The 27333-nt window shown below is 39.3% G+C and overlaps 2 protein-coding genes across 4 annotated transcripts; one reads left to right on the top strand and one right to left on the bottom strand.

The window, feature by feature from the left end:
* Positions 1-1224: 1224 nt before the first annotated feature.
* Positions 1225-13305, top strand: LOC140943017 (tetratricopeptide repeat protein 8-like). 2 transcript variants are annotated; one of them, XM_073392046.1, is made up of 15 exons: positions 1225-1374; positions 1567-1687; positions 3281-3347; positions 4377-4493; positions 5609-5651; positions 6367-6456; positions 6699-6743; positions 7305-7390; positions 7750-7888; positions 8279-8338; positions 8556-8695; positions 9996-10167; positions 10605-10727; positions 11967-12050; positions 13098-13305. In XM_073392046.1, exons 1-15 carry the CDS (start codon positions 1249-1251, stop codon positions 13212-13214), a joined length of 1530 nt encoding a protein of 509 aa, XP_073248147.1. In that variant the 5' UTR covers positions 1225-1248; the 3' UTR covers positions 13215-13305. The 2 variants fall into 2 exon arrangements, with proteins under 2 accessions (XP_073248147.1, XP_073248148.1); XM_073392047.1 differs by lacking the exon at positions 8279-8338.
* A 3278-nt stretch (positions 13306-16583) lies between these two features.
* LOC140944256 (uncharacterized) lies at positions 16584-27291 on the bottom strand. Of its 2 annotated transcripts, XM_073393389.1 has the most exons (11): positions 27009-27291; positions 26015-26042; positions 24502-24621; positions 23796-24010; positions 22864-22968; positions 22629-22694; positions 22259-22351; positions 21799-21924; positions 21089-21502; positions 17968-19931; positions 16585-16926 (listed from the first exon to the last, which is right to left on the bottom strand). In XM_073393389.1, exons 1-11 carry the CDS (start codon positions 27060-27062, stop codon positions 16842-16844), a joined length of 3270 nt encoding a protein of 1089 aa, XP_073249490.1. In that variant the 5' UTR covers positions 27063-27291; the 3' UTR covers positions 16585-16841. The 2 variants fall into 2 exon arrangements, with proteins under 2 accessions (XP_073249491.1, XP_073249490.1); XM_073393390.1 differs by lacking the exon at positions 21799-21924 and having other exon boundaries at positions 16584-16926.
* Between the last annotated feature and the right edge of the window lie 42 nt (positions 27292-27333).

The raw sequence follows: 27333 nt of genomic DNA, 5'->3' as shown, positions 1-27333 counted from the left end.
GGGATATTCAGTCACCCTTCCATTTGAGATACGAGGTGTTTCAATCTGTCCCTTTCAATTTGATCATTGTCAGCGTAAAATCAGCCTTGCTTTTTTTGCGATGTTTTAAGTTTTCAAGACCGTTCAAGCAATTCACTGGATTCAGATGATCTCGTCCAAGTCAATTTACCCGGCGACAATGTCGCACACGAACCATTACTTATGTCGGCTTGTCTCTATCCAAAGACCCCTTTCGAATCTAAGCTTAGATAGACAATAGAGAAAATCGAAGTAACAAAAGTCCTCATAAACTGAGAAGGTCAACCGGCTATTAACCTTTTAAAGAATGTGTTAAAATTATTATAAGAATTCTGAATATACTGCGAGTGAAATTCTTGGCGGGCCTTCAATCGTGGGCGTTTCAGTTCTCCGGTAGTTTGTTTCTTACCCGTTGCAGTTTAACGAGCATTTTCGACTGCTGCTTCGAAGTTCGTTGACTTAGTGACGCACGTACGTCGGCTCTTATTGGCCCAGTCTTATTCCCGGCAACTGCATGGCAATATAGGATTCCGGTTTATTTATGAACGTGATTAAGCAAACGCATACGACATAATTAATATGGTCAGCCTACTCTTTTTTAAAAGCTGAACACGTGAAAGCCCATAAAAATATTACGAAATGGTTTTATCTAGAACCTCTAGTGGTTTAGTTTTCTGTGGGTTAACGTTAGCTCGAGCATCGAAAACACACTTAAAATCTTAAGTGCCGATCAAACAACTGTACTGAGCGAGTGATCCAAATACCACAGAATAGACGGCGAAACAAAAAAACAGACAATCGGCGCCAAGCGGGAAAAAGGCGCAGCCGTGGTTTTGCTCACGAATCACGAGAGATTGTTTCTCCCTGTAGAATTAAAAGAATGGATATCTGATAGTTAGGGTAGAAGGGGGGAAAACGCGGGAACGAAATCCCATGTTTTCTGTGGAGTTAATACGTTACTGAAGATATAACAGAAGAAAGAAAACGATATTGCAGACAGTAACGAAGGTAAATATCAAATATTGACTTCCTTGTTGCCACATAAACTTTTTTTTCCCTAAAAAGATAAAAACATAAAGGAACCATCAAGGTGGAAAATTTGTGCAAATTTGGTGATATTTAGAAAGTATGCGCTATGCAGGAGATGTTTAAAATTTCGCGGGAAATACACGCTGTCATGACAACTGAGCCAGCGATCAAAGTGCGGAACAGTGTGGGGAAAAAAACAAGATGGCGGGCACGGGAACGATGCAGATGGACCCATTGTTTTTAGCGATGAGCTTCTATCGGCGAAGAAAATTCGAAGAATGCGCAGAAGTTTGCACACAATTGCTAAAGAAGAATCCGTACGACCAGGTATTCTATTTTCAGGGAGATCAGACAAAAATGTGATGATTTCCCCCTGTCATTTCTTCAGTTGTTTGCCGTTACTCAATGGCAATGCAACTTTCGGTAGAGACGTTTGGTATTTTGGCATCTTATAAAGGATATTTTTTTCTCCTTTAGAAGATTAAAAATTCACTTTCTGTCTATTTTTTGCTTGATCAGGCGTCATGGTGTTTGAAAACACGAGCGCTCACAGAGCAAGTCTATGTCGATGAAGTTGATGTCGATGAAGAAGGAATTGCTGAAATGTTGATGGACGACAACGCTGTTGCCCAGTTACCGCGTCAGTAAAACAGTTTTGGCGCTTTATATTAGTTTTTCTTTTAACCCTAGAAGCGATAAACAAAATATTTTCCCTCCCCCGTGGGCAAGCAAAAATGTCCCAAAACGATTACCGTATTGAAGAAAAATTTGGAAAAACAGAGAGTGGTAAAAAAAGGTTAGATCATAGTATTTGTTTCCAACCATGCATTTCACCAGAGAGGTATGAGACACTAGAATTCAGTTTTCTAATATTCATGATCTGCCCACAAACATCTTAATAAATTATTTGCTAAACAATATTGTTGTTCTTAATACTGCTGAGAGGAGTGGGGAGCAATTTGATTTATTCCTAGTAATTAATTATAGCAGGTAATCTGACCTAGTACATTGGGAAACTGTGTGTTAGCTTGTCAAGTGTTAAGTGGGTCTATAAAATGCATGGATTGGAAAAACTCTTGAAAATCCTCATACCAGCAATTTGTAGGATATTTGCCATTTTTAGAAATGAGCAGGAAACTGGAGGCAGCGTGACTGAGTGGTCAGGGTGTGGGACTCGCAATCCGGTGGTCCCAGGTTTGACTCCCACTCTGGCCACTTGCTGGTTTTGTTCTAGGTTGTCCTGAGTTCAAATCATCAGCCACGCTTGTAAATAGGCAACTGGTGCAGCCTCCCGCTAGTTGAAGTTTTTAGTCCTGCTGTGATCTGTTTGCATCATTTGTCTCAGAAATATTTGAGTGGAGTGCCTATAAACTAGATGGATATACTAAGTGCACTTTCCACTTTAAACAAACCTTTAACCTTTAACCTTTTAACGCTTTAAGTCCCAATAGTGACCAAAAGCAGTTTTCTCCTAACGATATTCATACATTGTCGTGAGATGAGGTTATGAGAATTAATAAAATGTTCACCCAAGAGAAAATACTTTGATCTTTTATCAAATTCTCTTAAATAATTCTTAAAGGAAATGTATAGAGATCAGTTTGGAGAATTTGTATGTGCATATTGGGGCTTAAAGGGTTAACTGGGCTGAGATAACTGGAACTGTTAGTAGGAATAGGGAAAAAAATGGGCCATAAGCTGACCGGGGCATCCCCAGTAACGATCCCAGGAGCAATAATTGCAGGATGCATTTCAGCTCCAGTTCTCTTCTTATTTGTAATGTGGTAAATACCTTAAATACTCTTTAGCTAAAAATGTTAATACATGTAAGCATTCCCCTTTAACACTCCTCGTACTGAATGTACGGTACACAATATGTAGTAATAATATAGTCCTTCTATGTTAAAGCACAACAAGGACTAAAAGAGATATGCATTGTTAAACAGCAGTGATAAAAACTGCCATGGAAATTAAAGGAATGGGATATTTCTACAAATACACATGTTGAGATCGATCGATCGATCTTTGCGTCCTACGGGATGCATGTGCCATGAACTATTTTGCATCTTTGAGGATTTTTTATGCATCAGGGATGTACGATGCAGAGGTAACAAAATCACCAATATTACATGAAGTACCAGCTTTTTGCAAGGAGGCGTGCTAATAGAAAAGATTTATAAAGAATGCTCTCTAATTATAACTGTACTAATTATGGTGAATGATTGTCAAACAGGTCCTGGGACATCATTAAAGAAACCGGGGACAAGTACAGGACATGGAGCCCCAACTCCAGGAGTCAGGTAAATTACTAAAGTGTTTACACTCCTAAATGTTTTAGAATAAAGTAGACTCTTACAGTTATAAGTCTGCAGGGTTCGCGTTGTCTTGAAAAGTCCCTGAACTGTAGGGGAAGTCCTTGAAAAGTCCTTAAATTTCATTTTTCCTTGAAAAGTCCTTAAAGTTCAGTGCAAGTCCCTGAAAAATCCTTGAATTTTCCTCAACTTTAAATGTCCTCAAATTAGTAAGGGGTTGTTCCCAAGTGATACGGCTCCGACACATTAATAAAGTTTTCAATTCTATTCAATTCTATGTAGTGGCCTGGAAAGTGTTTTTTGATGCTTTCCAGTTGTCCAAGACAGAATATAAATCATAGCTCAAAGAATTTAAAGATTATTTACACAAAGAGTTTAAATTATCAACCATCAATTTAAGACAAGTGAACTGAAAAATGTAGAGAAGCTGGTGAAGCAAACAGTTCAAGCCTTAAAGCCTTATTTATAAAGTAGACTGGGAATGTGCAGTTATGTACTATCTGTGAAATTATATTTCTAGTAGGTGTTCCTTGAAAATCTAATGTGGCCCTTGAAAAGTCCTTGAAAAATAGTTGCAATTTTTTGTATGAACCCTGGTCTGGTCTATTCTGTGGTGGCATATCCTTACAAATCCTTGCTTGATAATCAGTATTTTCAAGAGATGCTATGTCATTCCAGGGCTTGAAATAATTTTCTGGCTGCTGCGGGTCAAGTTGTCCAGTCAAACCTAAGTGTCGAGTCATCCAAGGATTTGACTGGACAAGCTTAAAATATAATTTTGAACAGACATTGTCTGTTGATCTTCTGTTATTTCAAGCTGTGCCTGCTGATTCTAGTAGTATGCATTCTGTTGTAGTCTTAAAAACCTGGACAGTCTTTGGGGTAATTGAGCGGTTACAGTATTAAAACTGCCCGTGTGCTCTCTCTGGGGAGGCCCCAGATTCAAATCAGTGCTTGGGACACATGATGGGGTTGCCACCTACTTGCCATTTGATATTTCTTGGTGTTGTTTCCCAGACCAATGTCACAGGCGGGACGTCCAGTCAGCGGATTTGTCAGACCAGGAACACAAAGTGGAAGACCAGGAACTATGGAGCAGGCTATCAGGACTCCTCGCACTGCACAAACGGCCAGGTATGCACATACACCCAGACAATAATTCAGTTAACTCTTCCAGTCATCATTGTGACATCTTAGGATTAGGTGAAAGGAAAGGTAGGTGAGCAGTGGAACAAGATTTTCATGGAGATTTTCAGGTCAATGTCACGTGGTTTTTTTGCTTCTTTCTCTGGTGTCCTTGGCTGAATTGTGCTCATTCTGGTATGGTTTGAAAGATCTTTTCACTCTGCACAAGTTAGCGAAGAAAGTTGTCCTTGACCGTTAAAACTGATGACGTCACAAAGGGTAGAAAGGACCTGGATCCGCACTGGCGGTTACGGGTGGTTCAGGGGCGAATGGGTTAAAGTGGTCACCTATCGCAAAATGCCCATCACAAAAATGTTATGAAACTCGGATATAAAGTTATAAAGGAGAAATAAAGACAATAATACTTATATTTTCTGTTGCAAAAAGTCAAAATTCATGAAGAAGACAAACATTTTGGCTAATCATGTTGGTAACCATGGTGACACCAATATCCTCACACGTGAAAGATAAAAATAGTATCTTCCCTGCGCGCAATGAATATATGATTTTTTAGTAAAAGGAAAAATCCTGGTATTTCATCATTATCTACATAATAAAAGTGTCTTCATCTTGAATGTTAACTTTTGCTTCAACTGTGGGACTCACTGACATTATCACTGTGCTTTGTCAAGTTCTCTTGAGTTCATTCTCTGCACTTCCAATATTGGTGACAGATGTGACTTTGTCAGATTGTTCTATAGCTATGATACTACTTTATGTTTGGATGGTCTGACTGTCTAACCAGTGAGAAATTAACATCACAATAACTTACCAAAATACCAACAATAAGATTAAAGACTTTAAAAAATCTTGATTTGGGGCAAATTATTTGACTATGATGAAATTATTATAATTTAGTGAAATCCTGTGTCCTTAACCAAGTTACTAATTTTTTTCTCAATAGCATCCATTTTCTTTTTCTTTAATTGTTCATGCTTAAAAGTAAAATGCATGTAGTACCAGACATTTTAGTGTCGGAGAAAAACTGACCATGCAATCTAATTACGCATTAATTCTTGCTTTCTATTTGACCATCAATATTTGACCATGGCTTTATTTTTTAGACCAGTCACGAGTGCATCTGGCCGACATGTTCGTCTTGGCACTGTAAGTACACATTGTATAATGTTTGTTTTGTGCTACCATTGATGTCTTGAAATGACTTCCCGTAGTCAAAAGCCTACCATGTAATGATTCAATTTAGCGCCCTCCTTTTAATAAGCGCCCCCTCGCAAATAAGCGCCCTCCTTCAAAATTTTATATGTTTTTGTTAATAATCACCGCTATTCCATTAAACACCCCCATTCTGCTAAGCGCCCCTATTCTAATATTATAACATTAGAATAATATGGGTATGTATTAACTGAGGTTCATCCTCCTTTAATTGCTCACAAACGTACAGTAATGCCACATTTCAAAACAAGGATCCTTTTGAAGGGATCACTTTGAAGATACTGCACAAGAAGGCTTTTATTTAAGGTATTGATGTAAGTGACACTGTCAAAGCTATCGGCTTAGAGATAGATTCAAATTCCCTCAAGTTAAGTGAACATTCACTGTATATTTGTTACTGTTGCAGTTTCTGTTATTGTTCCTTTTAAAATAAATATTAAAGTTTTGTTTTGAACATTTGTTTGTTTCTCAAAAAAGAAATAAGCACCCTGTCCCAAATAAGTGCCCTGTCTTGAATAAGTGCCCCCCCCCCCCCCCCCCCCCCCGGCCCCCTTGAGTTACCAAAAGCAAAAAACCACCCTGGGTGCTAAACTGAATCATTACGGTAATCCCTTTAGTGAAACTGCAAAAATGTCTTTTTGTTTTTCAGGCATCCATGTTGTCACAGCCAGATGGACCATTTATAAATATTTCAAAACTGAACTTGTCAAAATACGCACAAAGACAAAATCTTGCAAAGGTACAATGTGACAACTCAAAATTATAACATACAACCACTATTTAAAATTATTGCTTTTGTTTATTATGTTTATTTGTTTTGGAAAGTCAACCACTACATATTTGGTAGTAGGTTTCATCTTTGCTTTAAAGCTGTTTGATTTAGCCTGAGGTGATTGTCAACTAAATACACATAATTTCTAATATATAAATTGTTTTTAAAACTTACTTATATTTTAAAGTTCTTTTTTCTGTCTTTTCCAGGCCTTGTTTGAGTACATTTTCCACCATGAAAATGATGTTCGAAATGTAAGTGTAGCTCTTTCATGAAAAGTGTGTCTTATTTTGGAGTGTTCTAGTCTCAAAATTTTTTATGTCATAACAAATAAACGTTTTTGTTGGTAAAATGTTCCTACATATCCAGATATTTCCAGTAACTGCAAGTGGATAAAGAAATTCTCATGAAAGTCATCACAAACCATCCTCAAAATAATTAGGTCACCAATACAAATGCTTCAATTGTTAAAATGTGAAATATTTTGAAAATAGAAAATATTTATTGATTAAGCAATGCTCCTGGAATTTTGGTCATAGTACAAACTTACTGAAACACCACAAAGTTTACGTGTTTGGTGAACAAAAGGAAGTTATGGTTAGAATTTGTTGTTTTTGAAGGAAACATCTTTTGTAACATCATTTGATCGAGTAAAGCGTTATAACTGTCTTTCTCAGTCATGTCCACTTTCCTTCCAAAAAACTCATCTTTAGTTCACCTTAAGTTTGGTTTTGTAAAAATCAAAAGTACATTTTTTTCGAATTTTTCCGAATAATTTGACTACATTTTTTATGTAAACTGATTATTTCTGTTAGGCATTAGAACTTGCAGCAACAGCAACTGAAGAATGTCAGTTTAAAGACTGGTGGTGGAAAGTTCAGCTGGCCAAAAGTTATTACAGGTGCATACAAATTTCGATATCACATGACCGTTTTCAATGTTCATCGGTTTGTGGGACATAAACTTTCCCTCACTCGCGTCTTTCGCTGGCTGTACTAACTCTCGATAAAAAAAGAGATTAAACTGTTTTCGTAGTATGTTTTTTTCCCTCTTATTTCATAGTCTCCCACGTTCGTCACACGGCTCTCGAGAGTCGGTCAAAGATAAAAAATGCCTGAACAAACGCAGGGACCCTCATGAAGCACTCCCTTATTTAGCCTAAACGGGTATGTGCCACACTGGACAGGTTGTGGTTTGTGGGGTCTTGATTTTTTAAACAGGCTGTACAATTTTCTTATAACACTTTCGTTTTGCATTCAGACTTGGTATGTATCGCGATGCAGAGAGACAGCTCAAGTCAGCACTTCGTGACCAAGAAGTTGTGGATATTTATTTGTATCTTTGTAAAGTGTACAGAAGACTCGATCAACCACTTACCGCCGTTGAAGTTTATAAAAAGGTTGGTCTTGTCAGTCCTTTGTCAATTCTGTCTCCTTTTTGTTTGTCTGATAAATAAATAACGTTTTTAAAAGGGAAATTTAAGCAGCGTTGGATTTTTTTCGGCTCATGTTGTTATTTTTCACAAGTGAATCTCCTTCCTCTTCCCTGGGTATTTCTTGCTTTATTCCCATGTCGATCCTTAAAACCTCAAAGGAAACACAACAAACCGAAAGAAAGGAGAAAAACTTGGCTGATATCTAACCATCTTGACCTAACAAGCTTGGTCAATAATGCATATTTCCAGTTTTCATTTCAATACGGTTAGGTTTAGAACTCTGCATCAGTAAAAGTAGTCAGTGATTCGTTTTTGTCGTTCAAGTTAAAGATACGGTTCTTCTCGTTGTTGCAGGCCTTGGAGAAATTTCCTGGCGAAACTACGCTTTTAACAGGAATAGCTCGCATTCACGAGGTAAAAAAGCTGTTGGTTTTTCAAGCTCATTCCCAGCTGGGGAAGGGACAGCTGCGAGTTTCTCTCTCTCAGTTGGATAGCATTTGTTTTAAAGTTCGTTATTTTAAAAACAGTCGATAAATTTTCTACTTCGACACGAAAATTTACATGACTTTCTTTGAGAAGGTCTTGAGCATGAGTGAAATGAATCTTTGTTCTCTTTATGTTGATGCTGTAGGAGTTAAATGACATGACGAATGCGGTCAAACTCTATAAAGAAGTGTTACATTATGACAACACTCACGTCGAGGCCATCGCTTGCATAGCCACGCACCACTTCTACACAGATCAGCCAGAGATAGCGCTCAGATTTTACCGGTGAGTCTACAGGTTTTTTATGCACTTCCACATTTCACTTTGGTGGCTATCAAAGACTATTGTTATTTTATCTACGAAAATCTTATTTAGCTGAGTGATAGAGACTGGTAAGGTGGCTCTAACTTTTGTATCTTTTGACGAAGTCCTATGGTGTGACCAAATAAAATCTCTTTGACAGTGCTTTAAAATGGTCCTATTTGTTTTTCGGCATTTTACAAAATTAAATTTGAATTTTTTGTGTGATTTTGACTATGGCCACTTCTTGGAATGGAAGGAGGGTTTCAATAAACTGCTCGATAGACTTCCATAAAGTCTGTTTTGTAAGGGTCATTGTTTGTCGCTCTAAAAAGTCCACTTGTGGCTAAGTCTAACTGCGCGCTTATACATGTTTATATACAGTGCAGCTAAATTTTAGGGTGTTAGTGATTTTAACGTGTTTTCCAACGATTGTACAGTTGTGGCGTCAAGTGATGAGGGCGCATGATAGTATTGATTTATAAAGGTGCTTTAAATGGTCAAAACTGACGATGTCTTGACGATGCTTTGCACGTGCCCCACGTGACACGCGTACTTTATCGAGTTGTCCTGTACGGCACTAGGTCTACTTAACCATTTCTTGAACTCTCCCCAAAGCACCAAACAATGTTTCAATGTTTTCTGAGGAGCATAATTATTACACTGCAACAGGAATATTGTGCCCACAAAAACTCAGTGCAAAAAGTACTACACTTTAAGAAACGGTCCTTATAAGAACGATAGCAACAACGGCAACGCACATGTTGGGATGCAAAAAAAGGTGCTAACTTTTCCATTGTCTGTACTTACTTCTCATTAGCTTAAACAGCAAAAGTTAACAAAACCTCATAAAGCGGTACATATATTCATCCTTACTTTCCAACCATCTTCCATATAACAAAATCTGGTCTCAGTTTGAATAACAAAGAAATCCTATGTGGGGAACATGTAAAATTGTAAACTTTTCTTGGCTATTGTTTTCAAATCTTGTGATTGGTCAAAATCTTTTAATACAAAAAAACACCCCTTCAAAGTGGAGTGTAAATGCATTTTATTGCGTAAACGGCCTTCATGTAGGTTTATGCATTCTCTGTGTAAAAATGAGAACATTCCTATGTGTGGAAAGCACCGTTGCCGCATAACAAAAGAAATTGCTATCCACCTTACCCGGATCATTACTTAAATGCTAGCGTTAAACATGACATTCAAACATACCGTAATCCTTTCTACTCAAATACATCTCATCAACTATTATTGTCGCTTTTTCGTCATCTTTTTCTTCCAGTCGCCTTCTTCAGATGGGCGTGTACAACGCGGAGCTGTTCACCAATCTTGGGCTCTGTTGTTTTTACGCTCAGCAGTATGACATGACGCTTAACTGCTTCGAAAGAGCGCTGAGTTTAGCTTCAGACGAGAACATGGCGGATGTCTGGTACAACATTGGACACGTCGCTGTGGTAAAGTAGTTTATATGTATATATATATTTTGTTTTTCCGTTAGAAATATCATTAAAGGCAGTTTAAATAGTGTTATGGTTAATATACTTGGTTAGTTCCTTCCACTGATTTAAAAAAAAAAAATGAGGCGGTGATCAGGAAAGTATTGACTTTGTAACGTTTTTCACCACTACGCTTGGTGATTTACTAAAAACAAAAGGGAAAGAGCTCACAATGAAAACGTAATGTTTCTGTTGTGGTTTCTGATTTAAGATACTGAAGGTTATCTCTTTTAGTTACCATAGCGCTTATCTTAATAAACTCATCTTTATGTATACCACTGAATAGTTAACTTCTATTGTACATAGACAGTCTATAGATCGTTTAATGATGTAGATTTAATTATGTAATTTATACGGTGATTTATACAGAACGTTGTTTAAAATGTTCTTTTTAGGGTATTGGCGATATCCAGCTTGCCTACCAATGTTTCAGATTAGCGCTTGCGTCAAATAACGACCACGCAGAGGCCTACAATAACCTTGGGGTCCTGGAAATGAGAAAGGGCCATACAGAGCAGGTACGTATATCCCGACCCTTCCCTAAGGACCTTGTTTGAAGGGTTTGTTTTCTCCCCATAAGAGGGACCCTGATTTGGAGACTGTAACACTTAACACTGCAAGCTCTTGAAACGCCACAAAATAGAAGACATGGAAGCTAGCAGAAATACCTTACTCAGAACCCTCAGGTGGGCCAAAAGTGAAGACGCTGTCATTCGCCTCTAGGGTGCAGCTCCACGGCAAATTTCTCACAAACCACACTTCGATCGATGGTAACTACATTTGTGAGGCTGGATGGCTTCACAAGGGTTTTGGGACCCAGGTATTTCCGTTTGTTTTTCCACGCATTATCTTTTTGGTGGGCTGTTCTAAAGGCCCATCCAACCTCCCCGGATCCGCCCCTGCATCTTCAAGTGATCATTCAGACACTATTGGTCACATTCATGTTGTTGCAGAGCCGGTCAAAATAACCTTTAAACCATAAGGCTTGGGACGGCGAACAAACATGACGAATGAGCGAGTTAAGATTAAATTGTAACCGCCGTAATGTTCATTTGTATTTGTTCTATTGAATGCAAAAGATCGATACATAGCGAACAACATGAGCTACAAGAAGAGAGGGTGATCTGACTGTGTTTACACTTTGTCATATAAAACGAAGACTAACACAGTTACCCTTTCTTGCAGAATGTCTTTTGACTAGATACTAATAACTTCTTCTTGTTTACGTGGCCTTCAGAATTATGATCTTACTTACTTACTAACGGACTTGCAAAACAAGGCGATCGCATAGTGATTGCAGTTTCTATGGCAACTATAATCACAAAAATACGAAAAAAAAATAGGGGTGTGTACAGAATTATGGGTGCTCACTGATGCAAGTAAAATTTCAGTTTTTCTTTTACAGGGTTTTTTAAAGGTTTTGACCGGAATTTTCCCAGCAAATTTGCAAGTAAAAGGAGGAACGCCAAACTGATTCAGCAAAATTAATGTGGTGTTGTGTGTTCCCTACAGCGGGACCACCGGAACCCGTTGTACTGAGAAACATACCCTTTTGTTCTTTTATCGCCAAAATGACGCGGAAAAATCAGTTTAATAACGTTTGCACCTGCGGCATCAGGCCTCATAGCCCCCAGTATTTTCTATGCTAATGGGATAAGGGTGCGCACAGGACGGAAATTACGTTTTACTTAGATCGCAAATACACAATTGTCTAATATTCAGTTTTACAATTCTTTATTGTTGCTTTGCTTTATTAGGCCCGTGCGTTCCTTCAAGCTGCCGCTTCTCTTGCACCCCACATGTACGAGCCGCACTATAATCATGGGCTGCTGTCACACAAGGTACGCGTTGTTTTTGTAGAGTGAAACTAGTCAAAACACAACATCCAAAAAGGTTCCTTCCTCTTAGGCCTTAGTTCTTTTCGGATATCTTGAACGAGACACAGTGAAGCAAGACTGTTTTTCTCAAGATCTCAGATGAAGCTTATAATTGCGGTGTCCCGTGGTACTGGGGAAAATATCGAGAATGGCAGCCGTTGTTTTTGTCACGCAAATGTACTTTGTCTTGCACGCCAGCCGCGCGAGGGAGCGTCTCCTCTCATGTGCCGCTCGCACGAGACTCCAGGTGGAGAGCTTGCTCGCACACTACATACTTGCCTTCGTGAAACCTTTCACGTTCTTCGTTGTCTCATAATCATGTGATATCACATACGCTCGTGGTTGCTTGTGAACCATGTGATATCTCACGCGTTCCCTATTGCCACAAAATCATGATATCACACACGAACTGAAATCTTGACCCCACTTGACTTAACCCATTCGCCCCTAGAGATTTTGCCAAAAAACGCGTTTTGAAGCTTTACCACAAAGCCGTTTACAGGTCGTACTCTTCGTGGCCTTCTGATCCAGATGCAAAATATTAAGCTTGCGAAGTTCAGGCATGCACAGAAAGCAAAATTTCGAGTTCTTGGGTTTAAAAGTGACACAGAAGTCTTGACTTTTACTTTTCGCTTTCTCTCCTCCCTTATTTTTTCGCTTTCCTTGCCTCATTTTTTTTTCTTTTGTTGGGCATTTAGTAGGCTTGCAGTAGTTTTGCAAATCCTTCTCGGATTTCCCAATAAAACGGTAAAGAAGGAAACCCATGAAATCCGGATTTGGATTTCTAAATTTAAATCCACCCTGAGTACGAATTTCGGGAAGATGATTTTGCGTTCTATTGCGAAACTTGTAATCTGGGTTTCGAAATCCAAACGCACCCTGGTATGTAAACAAGCCGTTTTTAGTGTCGTCACGCAACGCTTCTCCCTAGGAGCGTTGCGTGACGACACTAAAAACGGCTGTTTATTATACTAACCCTGGTAATGACCTCCTTATTTTTGGTGTTTGTAGATCGGCGACCTTCAGAGCAGCCACGGATCGATAAGTAAATCTCTGGAGGGTTACCCAGATCATTCTGACAGCAAAGATGTTCTCAAACAACTCAAGGAAGACTTTGCTGCTTTGTGAAGTCAACAGAATTTGCGCTATATGTACAGTGCTATTCCTTAAAAAGCAATTTCTTCTGTTATGTAAATAAACTCGCCGAAATTCTCGTATTCTTTAGGGCTTTTCCTTTGTTTCAAATTCATTATCATACACCACCATGTCCAAAAACAAAAGAAAAGAAAGTATAAACCAAGAACATATCATTTTTGAATCCACTGCCATTCTAACAAGGAGACTGAGACACAAGCAGCATCTGAATAGGCTTTCTGGTTGGAGATAGCCCATGCCCTCTCTATAGAGCGATTTTTGTATTACCTTGAAAAATGGTTTCCGCAGTAAGGGTTCGTTATTTGTTTTATCACGGGATAGATGAAAAGATAAAATCATGGACTCGTTGTTTTTCCGCCAAATAAATCCCTGAGACGGATACAAGCATTGTTCGATTATCTTATCCAGTCGGCAGCTTCAAGTGATGGAAAATAACTTGCGCTTGTGTGTGCCCGATAGACCAATCTGATTATTATAGCCTTGTTCGTTCACCGTTGTGATTTCGTTCGTGCGTAATCATTTTAAGGTCAAACTAAAATCTCTCTATCTTTAACTCTTTTGTAGTGGAAAATTTACTCTTTTCTTTCCCCGTACATTCTTTTCTCGCGGTTTTTCTTCGCTAGACAGCCTGTTTATATGCGATACTCTAAGGCGTAGTCTCTATCGAACTTGCTCACCTTCACTCACGTGTGTGCACAACTTGTTTCTAGAGACCTGCATTGTACAAAGTTCATATTATATTGTACATAGTTTACCTCTAAAAACAATAAATGGAAACCGTAACAATTTTCTTAAGGTGAATTTATTTAGCAAAATACAATTCGCAGGCACCTTTATCACAAAGACCTAGGATGCACTGGGTAAAAATTTTTCTCAATACTATATATACAGGAGTGTTCTTTAAATTACCTCTTAAAGCCGTAGCGCTATAAAAAATGATCTCATTTACAACGATCTCTAAAATACACAATGATCATCTTAATTAACCATAGTTGGATGATGGTTTGTCTGCAAAACGGTTCTTGTCCCACAGCCCTTTGCCCTCAAGTCTTTAAGTAATTTCTTTTGCAGTAAGTAGCTTGCGCAGCTGGCTGAATTGCTTAGGCGCGCGCGTGCGAGAGTTTTATCGCGAGAAAAGTTCAAAGCGTCTACTCCCCATTCGCAGCTGCTCTGCAAAAACGTTTCTCACGCTCACGATCCCGCTGGCTACGCAGGCTAGCAGTGGGTGGAACACGCAACCGAGTGTAAAACGATCTTTTAGCTTTCCAACAATTTTCTTACGATATCCATGTTAAAACTTAATAATGCTAATGCGGAAAACAACTACTACAGCGAGAAACGGCGGCAAAGAGTGTCACAACTTAAACGCGTATGAAAGCAAAAAGATATGCCGCCAGATGACTCAACTGTGTCAATTATTAGGAAATAAGACATTTTCAGATTTTACCTCACAAGATAGATTTTGAAATAAGATGGGAATATTGAAGCACGGGCTTGTTTCTGTATTTGTCGGTCAAATCAACAACACAAAAAAAGTTACACAATGTTCAGACACCACCTTTTTCCGATACAGCCTGATTTTAGAAAAAGTGTCTGCCTTTAGAGGCCAATTTTTAAATAGCCTTAGAAATAAATACCTATATAATTATATTACGAATTCAATTAAAAGCATAGCTGCATGATAAATGAATCAGTTAACTGTTACACTTTAAATTAATTTTAATAAACTTTAAATAATGACATTTCCTTTCGAATCATTACTGCCATTGTCCTCATCATATTTCTAAAATTGTTGGAAATTCTACAAACCAGACCAATGATCTAAGATTTAGTTTACGACACAAAGAAAAATACTTGCAGAGCAGTTAGAATATAAGCCCGTGGGAGGGGGGGGGGGGGGGTACTCCCTATAATGGCCTATACGGGGAGGCTCCGCCCGGAAGGGGTATATCAGGCTTCAGGTATTAAAGGGTGGGTACTTCACAAGTTGCAGTATATGAAAGAGTAGGAAAATCTGTAATTTCGGCGGGATACGGAATTTCTGTCGCTGAGGCGCAGACGTCACTCCTGGCGAAATGCCCCTAGAGGCGAGGAGCTAATAAAAGAGACGAATATTTTCGCAGACTATACAATTTGTCAATACAAGGTACTATACAAAAGGGATACCTTTTCTGTCAAAAATGGTATATAACAGGGTAAGGGGTTGGACCTCAGCGTGGAGCCTCCTTGGATAAAACATTGTTGAGTAACCCCCGCACCCCCCCCCCCCCCCCACTCCCTCCCTGGAAAATGGGCAACCACGACAACGACGACAGTGGGAACGTCAAGAAAAAAATTAACAATTATTGGACGAGGTTGACCAAACTGATGTGCGAGAGACTGACAAATTACAATATTTCGCTATAACCGAGTTCCATAATTATTTTATCATTCGATCGCCAAGTTTGTTTTTTAATGAATATCTTCGGGAAGCTAAGCGTTCAACCATTTCCACGAAAGAGAGATCGTAAGAAGGAGAAAAGCGTGGCAGAATATTACTTGTAGCCAAACAAAGTTGGACGACATTGCGCGTGAGCAGCAGACCATTATTTGTGCGCAGTTATTTTCAAGTCACGTGGTGGGCTCTCGGCCAATGAAAAGGAAGAAATATTTGCATCGAATGATAATTGGTTTTGTGAGCAAAATATTATAACGGCTCTCATTCCATTTGGTACATTACGTCGACGTAAACTACACGACTACGACGTGAAACTTCAGTAATGAGTCGTAGACCTGGACACAAGACAACAAATTTTCCTTTTTCTTTAGAACTTGAAAAGAGCGCTCGAGAACCCAACTCCAGGCAAATTCGCCTACAGTTGACAAACTGAGTGCAGCTAAATTCATGCGATAAAATTTCAAAGAACGCAAATTCAGTTTTTAGAGACGTTTTCACTGCCGTCGTCGTTGTGGTTACTTAAGCTCTCAAATGTCAACTTCAGCTACGCGAGAAGCAACAAATTCCGAAAGTGCTGCAATTTGACGAGTTATGGTAAGGGTTTACGACAAAAAGGGGACAGCTACAGTGGTGGATCCCGAGGGATCAGCCCCCCCCCCCCGCCCTTATTTTTACACCAAGCTGAGGCCCGAAGGTCGAAATTCTCAAATTTACATTTTTGTTCAGAGAAAAAAAACCATCGATCCTTCCAGAAAGAGTACATTTGTGTCATTTTGACCCAATGAACAAAATTCTCTAGAAATTAAAGGCAACCATAAATGTTAATGTTAGTTTGGTAAAATGAGAAAATAATAAACCCTTATTTATCAAAGACACCGGAAACGACAAACTTAGAAAATTTTGCTTTTTTCATCAGTTTATTGTGTTTTATTTTTTTTGCATTTGTTTATCGTTTTGTGCGAATACTGGGGTTCGCACTAGATAATGCTACCACCACAGCAAGCATCACCGCTTAAATTTTCCAGGTTTCGTAATTTTACCGTCCTTTTTCTAAGAAGAATCCATGGTGTTTCTTTTTAGTTTCGGAGGGAAAATAAAATTGAAGGGAAAAAAAATAAAGGGAAACCTAACAGGTACAATGCCCTTCCACTTACTCTCTGGCTTCAAATTACCACAGGCTTGTCGCTTATGGCAACCAAAGGACGAATGAAATCCAGGCGAGATTTGCTCGGCTTGTAACGGCGTAATCTACAGAAGACAAGACAAATATTCATTTAATTCATCCTGCAGGTTGTGTTTCAACAATTCACAAAACTCAAAGCCCTTACAATGACAGAAAACTATCGTCAGGGATACTAAGTCAGTAGGTGTAGTGATAAGAAAGACGAATAGGCCCCCAACGTAGCTTGAGAAAACAGCCAACATTTCGCGACGCCTACACTGGTTTCCGCGCGAAACCACGAGCGCAGAAATTCCATACTGATGTCGTTCACTTCCCAGATCTGGGTAGTGCGTCTGATTGGTGGAAGCAAATTTTCCGCCAATCAGAAGCATCATCCACATCTGGGTGCCGTCGCGTCATCAGTATGGAATTGCTGTACTCCTTTCTCCGACGTCACTTCGCGGGAAAACGAGTGGCGGCGTCGCGAAGTGTCGGATGTTTTCTCAATCTACCCACAACGCTGTTACTGCAGTCATGGATAACTTGCGTTGCTCAGAGTATAGACTGACTACCCTATTCATAGTCTGCTACAGAGCCGTTTTTAGTGTCGTAACGCAACGCTCCTCCCCACTTAGTAGGGAGGAGCGTTGCGTGACGACACTAAAAACGGCTGTGTAGCAGACTACCCTATTCAAGGTACCAACCAGTTTTGTCATGGCCGCATGTCTAAAAACATTTTCCATCATTTTCCCTCGGCTCTGTGTGAACGCCGTCTTATCTACCTCGTAGCCAGGCGCGTTCTAGCAGATTCGTAATCGAGAGCGACTGGGGCGATTTTGGTTCGAGCAAGGGATCATGGAAAGGGCTCATTTTCATTCGTCAACCCATCACAGCGTACTTTGCGCCAACACTTGACGTTTCCATGATCCATTGCGCGATGCTCCTTTCTCACTTGCAGTCGCGCTTTTTACCAAACACTTGAGACGCCTAAGGACAAGGCAGCCGTCTTATTCTGACTTAGACTCCTTGGTCCAAGTCAAAGTTAACCTTTTGCCGCAGCCCAGGAGTTGTTTAAGTGTATTTACTTAATAAGTTAACGCACTAGATCGAAACTTTTTACAGCCTACCTCGCTGAAATACATCCCCGTTCTGATCTGCCCGGCGGAGGTTTGGGTCTTAGAAGCGAGTCTCGATGATGAGATTCAGCCTCGACCTCATCCAGGTTACCAAACTCCTGATGATGCGCGGGTTCGTCGGGTTCAATCGCCCAGTAGTCATCATAAACGTCCTCAGCTGCATCTTGCTGAACATCGTCTTTGTCTCCTCCTCCTCCATAGAGCTCGTTTAGGCTCGGTATTCTGGGCTCTGCCGCCAGCAAATCCGGCACTGCACCTTTCACAGGACTCTCTTCTGCAAACTCGCTTTTAGTCGCACCTACGTTCTCTCCAGTTTCATTATGATTTTCGACTACATTTTCACGGTTTCCTTCCGAGTAGAAGTTATCGTCTTCTTTCTGTTCTCTATGACTTGATAGTTCGCTATTTTCAGAGTCGGCTTCACTCTGATTACCAATATAAAATATACTATTTCTACGCGTGTCCTCATTTACTTTATTTTTATCAGATTCGCTCTCTTTCTCTTCCAGCGATGATATCTTACTGACTCGTTCCTCCTCACAAACTACCTTATTCTCTTGATCACCATTTGTGGAAGGGCTGTTCAGTTTTGTCTCATCTAATCTTTCATCGCCTTTCGAAGGAAGGTCTTGATTGGTTTCGGCCGGATTATCATCGACAGAAAACTCGGTATAATTATTTTCATCCCTCGGGGAGTCGACGTCCTCACAAACAGAATCTTCAGACAAGGATGACACGTCTTCCGCGACATGTGCTCCTTCAGTGTCTCCTAACACAAACTCTGCTTCACTGTGATGAATATCCGGACACGTGGTGACACCCATCGCATGGGAGCCAGCAACGTGAAGGGCGTGGTGTGAGTGGGTTGACCTGGTCCCCTCCTGCTTGTCTGAAGCAAATTCAGCAGAATCGAGCTTGTATTCATCCACGTCAGGGGGGGTTAATGGGGGTTCGTCGTCTCTGGCGACAATAGGCTCTTCATCCATCATCTGTTCCAGTACTGAGGGTACCCGGAAGAGTGCCCCAGGTCTTGCCTTCCCAGCCTCCTCAGCAGGTGGTTCATCTACCATTTGTTCTAGTACTGAAGGTACACGGAACAGACTCGGAGGTTTCGCCTGGGGAGGGGGCTCGGGCGAGTTCCCTTGCGAATTGTGGTCCAGCTTATGACTGCTCACTTCGTCGTGGGTTTTCCTCTCATCGCTGCTGTGTCGCACGGGTTCAGAATCCAGCGGAAGGTCGCGCACGAGCTTCTTAATGTCGTCATGGTGATGATGATGTTCAAACATGGCGGACAAATGATGGCTACTACCCATAGGCAGTTGCCGCTCAGTTCTACCTACATTAGCGAGTTCCTCTAGCTCCTCATCGTTCTCCGTTTCTACGACCGGAGGGGGCATGTATACAACGGGCTGGTCATCAAAGACACCCGGCGACCAAGGAGACACAAATCCCTCCTCCGGCTCCTCCTTCGCAGCTTCTGGATTGGAATCCGCTAAAGCAGGCTCCCTTATGAGGGGAATAGGGGTAGCCGGGGCACCGGCACCCGGGGAGGGAGATTCCTTAGAAACGGGTATCGTAGAGGGAGTTCCTTCTTTCCTGAAGTCAGATCCACCATTACCTACTTGAAGTGGGGTCATTCGCTGTGGACTTTCAAGCCCACCATCGTCTTCATTTTCCAACTCCATCCCTAGCTCCACGGAAGGTTGGTTTGTTGCTGTTTCCTGGTAATGCATCCCACGAGGGTCAGGAACAATTTCGTGTGAACGATCTTCATTGTCATTTTTTTCACTGTTTATTTGAATCTGTGGAATTGGTATGATGTCGATCGCGTTGTAGTCGGCAGGTTTGTTCAGTTTTTCATTATTTTTATTGAGATGTGCTCTCTGAACATCCTGCACAATAGCCGAGATCATCGCCGACGTTTCCACATTTATTTCTCCGTTCATCGGCTTTTCCTGTCAAAAAAGAAAAACGCTCTTGGTTAAGGACTGATAAATTGGTCCAAAACGAAAATTTTTCTATAATTTGTCAACTTCTTCAATCCGTTGAGATAATTAGAAAGAGGAAGACGAACTACGCATGCTTGCGTGCATAGATTGAAAGCAGCCTTAAGGGCAGCCCCTTATTTGTCTTTCGAGTTTTAGTAGATCGCGAACACGCGTGAGGGTCGAGCAGGGACCCGCGTGGAACGAGGGCGGAAGCCCAAGTGAAAAAAGCAAAAACGAAAAAACAAGAAAATAACCCCTTTTCATCTCTCCGCCCCAATCTCTTCTGCTTTTTACCGTCAAATTACATTATCAGCTTTTTCGCTCGCAACGCGTGGCTGTGAAGAAAGAAAATAGACCTCGCACGGTCTATTGCGTGCAGTTTGACACTGATATGCTCTGATGACTCCTCACAAATCCTGCTAAATTTAACTTGGATCATGATGTCATCATTCAAGTTAAATTTAGACGGTTTTGTGTGCACGCATTTAAGAGCATAACAGTGTTAATATCTAACCGTCAATTTGCATTGACACGCTGATTTTAGACAAGGGGGCATTGTCGTCTTTTTCTCTTGGAAGATATATATCAACAAATCCTTTGATTTCAGAAGTGTTAATATATTCATAACGTCACACCTCACCCTAACACCATTAACTGACTGAAAAACGACAAGGACTAGCACAAGCTGTCTGTCTCAGAGAAATGGCCGTTAAGGGAGAGTTGGCAGTACTTTCAATTACATTATGCAGTTGATATAGGTATTTTACAAAAAGGAATTTACTAACACCAGCTGCCTGTCTCACAGAGATGTCTGTTTAGGGAGAGTCGAAAGTACTTTCAAAAGTATTATGCTGTTGTTTTCAGCGTGTTACAAAAAGAAATTTACGATTTTTGACTACAGAATTTTGACTTTGGCCCCTTTTTGGTGCAAAAAGGTTGATGTCTAGCAGAGATTGTAGCTGCTCTTCCATTCCATTTGGTAAGGTAAAACAAAGCTTAATAAACTAACACAATGTTCAACACTGCTGAATTCTTGCCAATCACAATGATAAGTATTACAATAACAATTATTCACTTTTTCTTCCAACAAACTAAAAAAGAAAATAATCTTCCGCTCCACATACCTGCTTGACGGCCCTCTGAAGCCCATAAACACTTTGTGGCTTCAAAAAATGACCATTCTCCTTCTCCACAGCGTCCAAAACCTCCCTGATCTTCTGAATTACTCCTCTGTCTGATGTGCCCAACTTGTTCTTAGCATTCCCATTCTTGACTCCATTCTCTTTCTTATTTGCTTCATTGCCATGCTCACTGGGATCAGCCTCCAGCATGTCAACAGTGGATATTCTCTCTGATCCGTGCAGGTTTGGAAGGCCAGCCTTGTTGTCTACCGGTGTGGTATAGATCTGTCCCATGGGTGGGGTACTTGTGGTTGTGGTTGCCTGTGAGGCATCGCCAGGAGTCTTTTCCCAGTCAAATGGATCACTCTCTTTAATTCCCTTTTTTGCAATGGCTTTTTCAATGATTGAAATCAACATCTACAAAGAGTGGAATAGGCCATAGTTTTGAGTTGCCCTAAGTCTTTGTTTCGAAGAAAGGCTAAGTACAAAGCCACTGATTTGAAAATGAAATTTTACTTCTTATGAAAATAAAACTCATTTTCACAAGAAAGGTTTTGCACTTAGCCTCATTTTGAAAGTGAGACTTTAGCAAACTCAGAAATGGCTTATAAACTTGGTGATAATCTAGTGCAACCTGACAATGAACAATGAAGAACAATATAACACAAAGGGTATTGTAAACAAGCTAAACTAAACACAAAATAAAACCCCACCTTATAATCTGGCTTATCTTCATATTTCAGCTTGCTAATGTGATCCAGGAACTGTTTGAAGCCTGTAGGCAGCGATTTCAAAAACAACCGATGGTCGTAGTTCTTCTTCATCTTGCCAACTTGTTCCTTATACAAAACACAGAAAGTTATGGTAATCAATTAATTTGGGCAATTTTATTTTGTACTCATTGTGGTTCAGTTTTATCCTTGGCTTAACTTATTTTCTTCTGTTTCAAATTCATCATAACACACTAAAGGATATGATCAAATCACAACACTTTCAACAACTAAAGTCGTTACATCAAACTTGACAATGGACACCTGGTTTGAGTAGGGTAACAAGCAGAATCAATAACGTTTGAAAGAATCCTTCCCTGTTTTACTTCTGTCAATTAAGGGAAAAACATAGCCAGCTTCTTAAGGTGAAGTAGCTGACAAGTTTTATTGAAAGCATGCATACCTTATCCTTGATTTTTCTCCATGGAAGATGCCCAATGGCAAACTCTGCCATCATGTAAAAGAATGACCACAGGTCATCTTGTCGTCCCATTTCCTGCCAAATAAACACACCAAACTGAAAACGAATTTATATGTGCTATTTTCGCAAACAAGTACAACACTTAGAGACTTCTCCAGCTATGCATATTTTTAGGGTTTAAACCTTTTGGAAGTATGAATTTACCATTCACTAAATTCTAGCAAAGATTACAGGTGTTGCATATTTTTCAGGATAGCTTGGGATGGGGTATGTCAATGAACAAAAAACAACACATTCATTAAAAGCCCTTTTTTCATTCTTCATTGATAACAGCAGTGAATGTGACACACACCTTATTCTCATGAGCATTTATTGAAGCATAGCGCACAGTGCCTCGGAAACCTGCTGAGTTCCTTGCCTTGAAGAAATGAAAAATTTTACTATGTCAGAAATAACAAGGGAGCTCAGGGAAGTAAAAGTAGTCGTACATGATCACTGGAAAGACACCACAGACAAAAAACAACATAGGCAACACTTTGATACTGGAGATTTGAACAGAATTAAAGAGATATTAACAGTTTACTCACTGCTCTAACTTCTCCACTACTCTTGACGTACTGTCTTGCCAAGCCAAAGTCCAACATAAAACATGAGTGGCACATTTCTGGAGTTGTACCCATAGCAAAATTGGACTGCAAACAAATAAACCAAGTAAATGCAAGTTAGTTCACTATAATAAATTATTATTCTATCGCCATTAGCACTAGGTAATTACTTCTCCTGTTCTAAGTACAGTGGAATGCCACATTACGGTCACCTCAGTAATTACAGCCACTTTTTTTGGCCTGGCAAAACAGCCATACATTTCTCTATAAAAAAAAAAAAAACGTTAATGTGGTCACCCATTAATAAGGCCAAGGCCACATTTTAAAATCCCAAACAGCAGAATCTCTTATAATTTCACCCCGTAAATACAGCCACTTGTTCGAAATATATCCTGTGGCATGTCAATTTTACCGACCTGCAGTACTCTGAGCCTGTTCTTGAACTGTTTTCAGACTGCAGTAAACAAAAAGTGCACTTGTTGCGATTTTGAAGGTGAAGTTTAAAAGTGTTTTATTTACTGAAGGAAAATTTTGAGCAGTTTTTTACTGTACTCGATATCTTTATTTGGTTGTTTATAAATGAGAACAGTTGTTCAAGAAATGTGAACACAATGTACGGTGTATTTTGTCATTATGGTCCTCAAGTCATAAAAATTAATTTGAGCCTGCCCGGATAGTACAGCCAATTTATTTTTACCCATTGGTTACTGTATTAACGGGGTTCCACTGTAAGTTAATGTAATTCTGTTTTTAGTTGCCAAGGTGTATTATTTTTTTTAAAAAAGTCCCATCCAGTAGTCCGGTACAAGCTCACTTGCCCAATGGGCAGGCAAACTGTGACAGCTGCTTTCCCAAAGGACGAGCTGGAATTCTAGTTTTTTTCAAGCCCTGATTTGCACAAACAATATCCTTACTGGTTTAATGTCTCTGTGTAGGAATCCAGCTTCATGTATGGATTTTATGGACTTAAGAATCTGAAAACTAAGTCGTAACATGGTGCTCTGGGAGAACACTCCCTTGGGCTGACTCCGTCGCAGATCAGCTAGGTTACCGCCTTGTAGAGACATCACCAAGTAGTTGAAATTCTCATTCCTGCCACAGCTTATAAACTTGCAGACATTATTACAACCTTTAAAAAACAATAACAATAATTGGATTAGACTAGCACTGTCTTGATGCTCATCGAAATTTTAAAAAAATTTAAATTCACAGAAAATGATGCAGTTTATACCAGCTAAAAATGGAACCTATCCTAATTTTTTTTTTAAAATAATGCACAGAAAAATAATACATATATTTTTCTATTATTATTCATTATTGACCAAGCATCAAATTGACGTCAGGTTGGCTAGATATTGGCCAAGGTCTTTAATGTATATTTAGAAAAAGTCAATATAATGTATTAAACCTGACAATGTTTCTGGTTTTTCCAACTAAAATGGTGACCTAGTGAGATATAAATAAACTGCTTTCAAAATGAATTATTAGCAGTCCAGCAGTGGGAATTAATGGTTCAGAAACTTGACCACAACTGCAGATAGGAAGTCTAATCTACCATTGATCCACTTCACCAAACAACTTCCACTGCCTTCCTTTAGTGAAGAAAGAAAAGAAAATTACCTTGCAGTTTCTTGAGCACAGCAACCTCCATTTTCAGGACCTGTTTGGATTGGTTGACAGACTCCACCTTCAGGGCAACAGAATCTTTGCTTACAAGATCAAGGGCTGCATAAATCTCCCCTAAATTCAACAACAAAACAACACCACTTAAAGTCTGCTGATGACGATTGCCATTTCTATGACATTGGTCCCTTGAGCATCAAAGGAGTTTGGAATCTTTCTCAGAAACATCCAGAATTAATATTACCACTCCATTAGTATTGTGTGTGCAGGAAAGACATCACAGAAGTTTACAATCACATGATTAAAATGTTTCTTTACTTGTTGTTTAACATTCATTATTTTTACCACTTCATGATCAGGTTCATGCCCAATGATTTTTTTGTTCAGTTTTAATTTACCTGCTCCTGAATTTTCGAATTTAAGAAATTGCAAACTTGAATCTGATTATTCAATGTATTTGACTACATGATTCGCTCACTATGCAAAACTAATAACTATTTAAACAGTAAGCTTGAGTAAGTCAACAAACATTTTATTTATTCACACACACCATAATCGAAAACAAAAATTTATTGATGATGAAAAAAGTCTCTCTTATAGCCAGATACACCTGATCTCTCTATCAGAAAAACCAACAACACAACAAATTGTGTGAAGTCTTATATTAATGCCTGTTAACACATCCTCCATGTTCAAAGTGCACATAAAACATTGCTTGCTGCCCTAAGATTTTGTATAGGCGCGATTCCTTATTAATGTCTCTTCAGGGACACGTGTTTTTGAAAAAAATAATTACAAAATAATCGAACAAAAACTCCAAGTTGAATTATTTCTTATTTGGTCCAGATTACAGGATTACTCTTTTTAGCAGTATGTGTTTATTGCTATACATTGGCAACTGCTTATGGGGTCGCATGTATTACAAACAAACAACTACTGCCAGAAGTCACATGCTTCTCATGTGCTACCAAACATGTTCAAGTAAAATTGCCGCAAGTATTTTACAGTCATTGTTAGCAGGAGTCACTGTGGCTACATGAAGATAATGGCTAGTATAATCTGGAAAATTGTGGTTTTAGATATTTTGACTACACTCAGAAGATTGTGGATTATAACCAACACAATAGGAACTATTAAATCTTAATTACAGTAACATACAGTAATAGAAGAACTGGAATGAACCATGTGCAATATCATTGTACTGTAGCTAAAATCGGTTATGATTTATTGACATTGGTGACTTTACTCAAATGCGTTGACTAAAGTTCATTTGTGAAGAAAAATGCTAATAATCAGCTCTAAGCAGGTGTAATAGAAAATTACTAGATACTTAAACATTATGACAAGTTTTCCAATAATTATTGCAATTAGTTGTCTTAAAGGAATTACAATAGCTAATATTATTATAGAAGTACTGCATTATTTTTAGTGACAATGAATATATGAAAGGACACGTACTGTACTCATTATTCATGCTATAAATTAAAATGATTTCACAACAAACACTCACCGAATCCCCCTCCACCAATCTTCTTGTCCTGTTTATGAAAAGAAAACATATATATAAGCTTACAAGGTCATGACCGCGCTCTCTATGCATATTGTAATATTGCAGCTTTAACCCAACAAAGCCAAACAGCAAAGTCCCTTGTGGACTATACGTTTTGTACTATTTGAAAATCATACACAGAGAATTAAAAATATGAAAGAAACTTGCACCCTCACATGAATAGTTAGGTCTGTTTTTGTTAGAAGTTGTACATTTCAGTCTATAGAGAAATGAGAATTGTCACGTCGTCTGTACAAGTGTTGACTCGATATCATTTAAAATTACACAACCCAGTTGTTATTAAGAACTGTCAAGCCATGCATTCACGACATTATTTACATTCGACAAGATGACTAGATAAAATAAATGCATATGAGCATACGATTTCTCAGAGCGGAAATAATCTGAAGGCTGTAATTTCCTTTCGCCTTCTGCTTCCGCGATTAAAACTGAGTCAACGTTCTCAGAATGGACCCAAAACGATTATAAACAACACAAAATGAGCGCAGCTAATGTTAACAATAGTTTAACCACTGTAGGAGATTTGACTCGATGACTCATACAACCGGCATTTTGCTTGAATATCGCTACGTTACGAAATCTTTTCGATCGACTTCCTGCGTGTGGTTTAAGACTCGACGAGTGAACAAAACGAAATCTTTTCCCCCGTAGAATATAGATTATAAATTTGCTATGGAAAGCCTGTATTTGATTTTAGTTTACATCCAAAGAAGATTCAGCTGTTTATAGCACAAATACGCGATTTCCCAAACAGGTTTTTAATTGCGAAACAAAACTGACTGAGCCACGCTGGCGAAACCAGGGGAAAATTGGACGCAAAAAATGATCATTAAATCAGCTTAAACTACCACCATTATCTATAAAGGATCGAGTTTCGTTCTTGAACTTATAAAACAAGGAAATCAGCTTTAAAATGTCAAGGAAGCGTACTTACGATCTTCCATCGCTGCCTGACTATATCGCCCGGCGAAAGAAGATCCGCCGCCATAGAGCTACCTGCCCTTTATAACACTAAAACCCAGGAGAAACATTGGTGATTGTGTTCAGGAGAGAAATGATCTCGCCTTCCAGTCTCTATTAAACTACTTAAAAACTCTAAACCACTATAGACGATTCATATCACTTCTTGTTGAACGTAAAAGTCGCTGAATATCAAATACGCGAATTCGGCTTTCGGCCGCGACAATACAAAGTTCGTTGCTGTTATGTAAGGCAATCAAGAAATTTTCAGTCCTGCGGTCTTCTTCATGAAAATTGAG

This window comes from Porites lutea, chromosome 7, assembly GCF_958299795.1.
Source record: "Porites lutea chromosome 7, jaPorLute2.1, whole genome shotgun sequence".
Classification (NCBI taxonomy): Eukaryota; Metazoa; Cnidaria; class Anthozoa; order Scleractinia; family Poritidae; genus Porites; species Porites lutea.
The sequence above is the reverse complement of the archived record's forward strand: the minus strand, read 5'-3'. Positions and strand labels throughout refer to the sequence as shown.